Raw genomic sequence first — 8,044 nt, forward strand, 5'->3', positions numbered from 1 at the left:
ATATTAAAGACAAAAGGTTGAGCATAGGAGATGGGATTTCTTTCAGGTACACTTCGACGCTTAAAAATATGAGCATGCATCAGCAGCCTTTATTCCCTGGCAGAGTTTTTCTTGCCAGCACTCCTTAATAATTGAAATCTTTTGATGAACGATGCTGACTCGCATGTCCTGGTAGCTGCGCAATTCAGATGGATATTGTTTGTCACTTGCGGTATGCTGGCATTGCCAGCCTTCCTACTTGAAGAGAAGTACCACGTCATTGGCATGCTTGAGTTTTTCTGTAGGCATCTGCAGCTGACTGTGGTCAGGTAGAAGAGGGAGGACTTAACCGACCCTTGAGCTGACCAAGTATGCCTGCCCTGCTCCTGCCCTGCCTGCTCACAAGACTCTATTTACTGAATGAAAGCAGTTGCTTTGGGGTTTTTTGTTTAATTTAACCTCTGCACAGGAATCAGCTTTTTCTAGTATATAAAATACTTCTGCTGTTAGGCTTCGACGTGAGACGTAGAGTCATTTGAAAAGGGTTTTAGTGTTTGTTTCACATGATTCTATCTGTGACCGCGCATGCGTGTGCACATGAGCGTGCACTGAGTCATAACCCTTGTACTTCTCCATCTTGGTATAAAATATTCTGCTTGGAGCTGCTGGAAAAGGGCTTCCCTTGTCCTGAAGTGAAGTGCTTTCCCCCTAGGTGCGGTGGCACGTGGGGCACTGGGGCACACAGATGTGGATGGTTCTGGGTCGTGCTGGGAGGAGGGAGTTTGGGGAAGCCCTGACCGTGCTCTCGGCAGGTTTTTGGCTGGCGGATGTGGTTGCTCTCTGCTGCTTTTACCCCTGTGTTAACTGAGGTTGCTGAGCTTTGGCAGTGTATCAATAGCTTGCTTTGGAACTTAAAATTAAGGGTTGTTTAATGTAAAGCGATGATGATGCAGTGCTTAAATGGTGCGAGTGTCTTGTAGTTAAGTCTTAAAAATACATTATGTATGTGTTTTCTCATGTACCATAAACTAAGCCTAATTCCTTTTGTTTTGGTTGATGGAACCATACTTGCTCAGAATAGCTAGATTTTTAGTAAGTATTTCAGTATTTTAGTAAGTATTTCAGGTGATGTTTAGAAAAAGTCTAAAATAGATGAAACATCTGGCTTTGAAAGACAAGACGACAGAATAAAATAAATAGTTACAGAAATACCACTGGTCCGAAAGAGCAGAGCTGGAGAACCTACTCCATAGCAGAGCCTCTTCCTCTGTATGGCTGGGTACGTAACTGCTCCGGCACGTTACTCCTCCTGTTGCCTTCCCAGGCAGTAATCCTCTTGGATCCAGTGGATGCAGTGTTTCTTACTTTGCTTTAAATAATGAAGAGATAGATATTTAGCCCCAGGCTCCAGGTAGTGTTACAGATATCTGAACAACTGTCCCTTCAGAAAGAAATACCTGTTTAAGAATGTAGCAAAACTCGTCTGTAACAAGCGGATCAAAGAATCTCTAAGCACAAATTAAAAAAAAAAAAAAATGGGAAGAAAAGGGTAAAGCGGGTCAGATGCACGACACAATTTTGAGATAAGCTGTTGATAAGCCACTGCTGCAAATATTTGTCATTCAAACAGTTATAAGAGGGTGGTTGATGCAGATGGGAGCCTGGGGTAGCTGCAGGGTTGAGGTCTGAGCTGTGGTGTCCCAGCCAGTTGTCCTCCAGCGAGCGCTGGCCCCGCTGTGCGTCGGCTAACGGCGAAAGCTTTTCAACATGTTCCTTAAAGCGCGGAGGCAGTTGATGAACTGGAAAATCTTTCTACCTCATTATAGCATGAGCAAGGACAAGTTAAAAAAAAACCACAACACTTTCTGGGGTTGGGCTGAGATGGGAGGTGCCACGAGAGAATTTCCTTTAACATAGGAGCCAGTGATGCTCGTTTTCTCTTTCTTTCCGAATGAGTTGAATGTGCATTCAGCTTAGGCGTGTTCCTTGCAGAATCTCACATCCCACACAGAGATTTGAGCACCTTTGGGCTGGGTTTGCCCGCAAATGACAGGCAGTGACCATCTACGTGGCACGCAGCAACAGGGGGACAGAACAGATGAAAACCGTGCACCAGCTGGGTACAGAGGATTCCGTAGCAGCATTAATGGCTACATGAAAAAGCAAAAATCCCAGCTCTGCCTTTGCCTTACAGTGGAAAAATCTTTCCCTTGAGGCTGCAGGATGGTCATCTCAGCCTGTCCGTAAGATTATGGAACAGTTGTTTCTGATTTTTACCTCTTCTTTTTCTACTTGTGGAAAACAAACTTCAGCTCTAGGCTCCTGTTCAGTTCCTGAAGTTTAGCTCTCGCAATCTAAATTAGACCTGCCCAGGGTGTTTGAGAGGTCAGTGCTCTTGGAGACTGCTGTGGAAACTTGTTTGGAGAGAACTGGGGAGAGCTGGAACAATGTCAGATTGTGCTGGGAAAAGCTGCTTCATGTGGGATGTCTTCAAGGAGCAATTACAAAAATAACACTTGCTGTCAGCCGATAGAGCAGAGCAGTGAGTGGATAATAAATACAAAAATCTGCTTTGTGTTCCAGCATCTCAATATGTAAAGCTTTTGTATTAGAAGTTCGAATGGAGAACGGTAATTTAAAACAGCCACTCTTCCGAACAGCTCATAGCGACATTTTAGATTTTAATGTTGATGAATTTGAGATACCTTTTTTTTTTTTTAAATAAAAAAAAGGTATGTGTTTTTACAAGCATAAAAAAAACTTCTGACCTGTCAAAAGTGTGTGCAGGCATCTAGGTCTTGCTCTTTCTGCCCTTGTTATGGCTGCTTGATAGGGAATGTGGTGTGATTCATGTATGGAACGTATGTTTTAAGGCTGCCTGCTGAAATCCCATTGAACTGAGAGGTGCTGTTCTAGGACTGACTGGGAACGAACAGGAGGTTAGACGCTAGAGCTTTCCATCCTTCTCTGAGAAATGCTGGTTTTGCATGTTGTGCGAAATGAACTTTTTCCTTAATTGGAAAATGATCTGTGATATTGTTTTATATAAGCGGTTAAACCTTGCAATAAATTTAAACTCAGTTTTAGTACACTCAGCATTGTGTTCTTGCCTTGCAAACCATTGAATAAATCAATGTTTCGCTAATTCTGTTTATCATCCTGAGGTTTGATTTGGCAAGCAACATCCGTGACCTGCCACCATGAAAAATTATTTCCAACATGTTCTTCATTAAACTTTTCTTCAATATTCAGCTGTCACTGGAGGATTACAATTTTCTGGTGAAGAATTAAAAAAACCAAAAAGCAATGAAAATTGACTGTCAGTAGTTCTGTATTAAAATCCCTTTAAGTATCAAGGTATGTAAGTTGTTTTGATTTGTATGTATGTCAGTTTAGCAGTGCACAAATAGAAAATACCAGTTCTTTCCTTGCTGAAAAGTATGTAACCCAAACTGACAACAGGAAAGGACAGAAAGAATTTATTTTTAAACATCAGTTGAATCAAAGCAGAACTGATGTCTCCCCTGTCTTTCAGGGGATATTTTCATGTATCTTACTTCCAAAGTGCTCTCTGTTTTATTAGAGAGTCTAGTTTCAGCTTGAAAAAAGTAGTTTATTGCATTCATATACAATGCCTGTAATTGAGATGGATCTTGGAGACTCTTAGTAGTATGTTGCACAAACTAGCTTAACTGCAGTATTGCGTATCGTTAAATGTAATCTGCCCATCAGGAGGCTATGTGCACTGACCCTGCAAAAGGTAAAACCAGGAAACAAAAAAATAATGCAGTATTCAGTTTAAGCTGCTGTGGAAATTTAAGAAAGAATTAATTTTGGACAAAGGCTAATCTGCCATCTACCTCTGTGGCTGCTGGAGGGAGGGGCTGCTCCCGCTAGCAGCTCTAAGCGTGGTCCTGGTGTGTAGACAGTGCGCAGCGCTGTCTGGAAGGGAACGCAAATCCCTTCCCTCTAACTGTGCGGGGATAAGAGTAAAGGCCTCTACCTGCAATTAATCTGTGTGAATACCTACAGTTAATTGTGTAATGAATGTGGCTATGCCAAGAAGGCGAATGGCATCCTGGGGTGCATCAAGAAGAGTGTGGCCAGCAGGTTGAGGGAGGTCATTCTCCCCCTCTACTCTGCCCTGGTGAGGCCATATCTGGAGTACTGTGTCCAGTTCTGTGCTCCCCAGTTCAAGAAGGACAGGGAACTGCTGGAGAGGGTCCAGCAAAGGACTACAAAGATGATTAGGGGACTGGAGCATCTTTCTTATGAGGAAAGACTGAGGGACTTGGGTCTTTTTAGTCTAGAGAAAAGAAGACTGAGGGGGGATCTTATCAATACTTGCAAATTTATAAAGGGAGGTTGCCAGGGGCATGGGGCCAGACTCTTTTCAGTGGTGCCCAGCAACAAGATGAGAGACAATGGTCACAAACTTGAATATAGGAAGTTCCATCTTAACATGAAGAGGAACTTCTTTACTGTGAGGGTGGCAGAGCACTGGCACAGGCTGCCCAGAGAGCTGGTGGGGTCTCCGACACTGGAGACATTCAAAACCCTCCTGGACGCCGTCCTGTGCAACCTGCTTTAGGTGACCCTGCTTGGGCAGGGGGTTTGGACTAGATGATCTCCAGGGGTCCCTTCCAACCCTTACCATTCTGTGATCAGCTTGCATTTGTAAGCAAGAGATCAGGATTTAGTTGCAAAAATAACATGGATGAGCTCGTGCCTACAAAATATTTTTCTGTTGTTGCCACCGAAGAGCAAAATTGCAGAGAGTTTCAGGTTGATTGGCTGTAAGTGTGCTTGAGAAATAACACTGTATTTTTGAGAGATGATGTATCTTTGATAAAAATGTTTAGTCTGCTTGATCAGACTAAAGTGTTCATGTTTCTGTGACAGGAGCAAGCAGAGCATTTATGGCATTCAGCGAGCTTAATGTTTCAAAGTATAGAAAAAAAGCTATGGAATATTAACTCTCAGCATCTTTTCAGGAAGGTGATAGCATCACACATCCCCCTGTGCAAGTCCCAGTTGCTCAGTGTTCCCTCTTCCCAGTGGCCGGAGAGAGGAAACCCAGATCACGGTCACGCCATTGCTCCGTGTCAGTGACCATAGGATGCCATGGTGGGGAAGGAGCCTAAGGGGAGAAAAATCCCTGGAGGATACACCCCTCCCTCATACAGCCTGGGATTTTGCGTGCCATGTTTGCGTCGCAGCAGCTGTCCGTGGGTCAGGCCGGAGTGGAGCACCCGCACGCCGCCATGGGAGGGCCTGGGTGCAGGTGGGTGCCCAGCTTGTGCCAGCTGCCTTACGCAGTGCCGGCTGCTGTTTAACGACCCTCTCCCCTAACAAACCAGGGCCGTGGGCCCGAATTGAATTTCAGCTTGGTTAGAATAGAATAGGCTGTCTCAGTTGGACTCGGTGATGGTTGTAGGTCTCTTCCAACTGCCTGACCGCTTCAGGGCTGACCAAAAGTTAAAGCGTGTTGTTAAGGGCATTGTCCAAATGCCTCTTAAATATGGACGGGCTTGGGGCATCGCCCACCTCTCCAGGAAGCCCGTTTCAGTGTTTGACTGCCCTTCTCCGTCTGCTTCTCCCCAGGTTGTTGTATTTGTGTCCCTGGGACTCACAGCAAGCCTTTGGCTGGTGGCTTCTTGCGTACCTGCTGTGACAGCGTTGTCCCAAGAGCTGTTGGGGTCTGGCGAGCCTGTGTGGTTGTGGCTGTGGCTGTGGGGAGCTGGCTGGGTTGCAGCCATGGTGCAGGCTCCGTGTCTGTCTTGGGTTAAACCCAATGGGCTGTACTCCGCACTGCTGTGTTGGGCAGAGACAGGGCTGCTGGTGGGGAAAGACCATACAGGAGTGGGAGATGTGGGAAGCAGGACTGAGTGAATCAGGAGCATCCAAGGATGAGGGGAAGGAAACGAAGATGATCAAGGGACTGCAGCAGCAGTGAGCCCTCTGCAATGCTGGGGTCTGCGTTGTGCCGTCCACCGAGGTGGATGTGATGTGCTTGGCTCCTTCCCACACCCTGGCTGGGGTGCAGCTCTCCTCCAAGGAGTTCCCCTCCACCTCCTCCTCTCTCCCCAGCACACTCCCATTTCTAATCATGCTTTGGCACCATCCATCTCGAGCCAAGTGCCTCGCGTTCCCACTGAACAATAAAAAAAGTAAGGCCATTGACAGAGGAGGGGAAATAAATTAAAAAAGGCCAGAGTGACTTCAGAAAACAGATATGTAGAGGAAAGGGAATGGCAAATGCCGCTGGTTAATTGAACCTATCCTTGTACAGAGAATCAGTCTCCCTTTTCATCAAGCAGTAAAAGAAAGCTGCTTGATACATCTTGTGATCAAAGAATTAAGCCATGCGTCTCCAAAACTCACAGGAAGAGAAGGAAGCCAGAGCTCATTCAGTCAAAGCAGAAACCACATTCAGAGAAGAAAAGACTTCGCTTGAAGATGATTTTCTTTGATTAGTAAGAATGACTGTTCCAAAACATTTGTTTTTTTCACTAATTGTTTCACCTGATATTTTGCCACTCTGTCTATGTATGCGTATATTTATACACATAAAAGTAAATTAGAAAAAAAAATTCATTTTTGCTATTTGTTTATACACATGACACGGGAATAGTTTCTGTCATGCTGTTGTAGCTCGGGAGTGATCCATGGATGGGGTTTTCCAGAGAGCAGCACTTACCCATGAAGAACCAGCACAGCTCTACTGTCGTCCCTCACACAGGTGATGCACCTCGCCAGCCAGGAGCCATTGATAATCTAGGTGTATTTTCAGGAAAACTATTTGCAGCTTCCCTTTACGTCTAGGTGGATGGTGTTTCTCTGTCTGGCTGAGGTAGGCTTGTGAACATCTGGGAGCTCCAGGAATGGGAGAATTGGTGCCGGTGCTTAAAACCTGCTGATAGCTATTCCTTGTTTAGCTGTTGTCTGAGCATGTGAACATGGAGCTGTTTGCTTCATAGAGGTGGCTGAGTGAAGCAAATGGTGAAGTATATATAGAAATTAAGCTTTAGTGTGGAGACTGTGTTAATTTTTCATAAAGTGTTCTGCTCAAGTGGCGCAGTGGGGTATTTCTTGTGTTGTGTTTATGTTTCAGTTACAGTAATTGTCTGAGCTGTTGTTGTAAGGGCTAATATTAAGTACAATCTTCCATGAATACCATAGCTTCTGCGATGGAAATGTTTTTCTGGACTGTGTACTTATCAAGTTATTGTTTCACCTGCTATTAAAATCCTGTGTAGTATGAAAACCCACAAGTTGTTTTAGGATAGCAGTGTTACCCAGCAATGCTTCTGAAAAGCTTAACAACTGCCTACCTGTCTCTGATATACTTAGGGGAATGTGATCAGACAGCAATGTCCTGAATTGAAACAAATATGCTTAATAGAAAACTTTAAATACAACAAGCATTTTGCATTATTAAAGAATTTTTTCTTTGTGTACGTAGAGATGTTTATGTTCTCTGGAAGTGTGAAATGCATTTAACCAACAATGTGTCTTTTCTCTCTTAGATTACAGAAGTTTGTGGAGCCAAGCGCGTGGGTTATTTTGGTCCCGCTCAATTTTATATTGCTTTGAAGTTAATTGCGGCAGCGCAGTCAGGGTTCCCAGTACGGATTGAGAGCATTAAGAATGGTAAGTAGCAAATCTTGCTTGCAGCGCTATGCACTTTGTTTTTCACTTTCTTTGGTGCTTCTCAGCTCTCCATGGTGGTAAACTTTTTCTTCTAACATGCCTATGAAACAATTGTATTTTGAGGAGCAGAGAAAGAGTAGAAGGTAACATTATATTCTCTAAGTGACTGGTAGAAAATTGCAGTGAATTACGTGTATGGCGAAGCTGAGATGGCATCCCCCTCTGGAAAAGGCATTACCAAAGGAATGGCAGGAATGACAGCTGGTCGGTGCTGGGGATGCATTTCTCTCTCACCTTCAGCCTCTGATCTTGACAGCTGTCCGGAGCAGGACCTGATAGCTGCTTCGGGTGGAAGCGTGTTGTGGGGAGCGTGGGCAGGTCGGGGTGCCCCTATGCAGGGCAGCTTGCAACG

General features: G+C 44.7%; 1 protein-coding gene across 1 annotated transcript in view; it reads left to right on the forward strand.

Annotated features, from left to right (window-relative positions):
- Positions 1–5,183: 5,183 nt before the first annotated feature.
- Positions 5,184–8,044, forward strand: part of REPS2 (RALBP1 associated Eps domain containing 2) — a 70,203-nt gene continuing 67,342 nt past the window's right edge. Inside the window, exons 1-3 of the mRNA XM_009884781.1 lie at positions 5,184–5,263; positions 6,805–6,832; positions 7,509–7,632. Of these exons, the coding sequence (XP_009883083.1) occupies positions 5,184–5,263; positions 6,805–6,832; positions 7,509–7,632 (232 nt within the window). The remainder of the gene's footprint in view (positions 5,264–6,804; positions 6,833–7,508; positions 7,633–8,044) is intronic.

Source organism: Charadrius vociferus, unplaced genomic scaffold, assembly GCF_000708025.1.
Source record: "Charadrius vociferus isolate BGI_N301 unplaced genomic scaffold, ASM70802v2 scaffold200, whole genome shotgun sequence".
Classification (NCBI taxonomy): Eukaryota; Metazoa; Chordata; class Aves; order Charadriiformes; family Charadriidae; genus Charadrius; species Charadrius vociferus.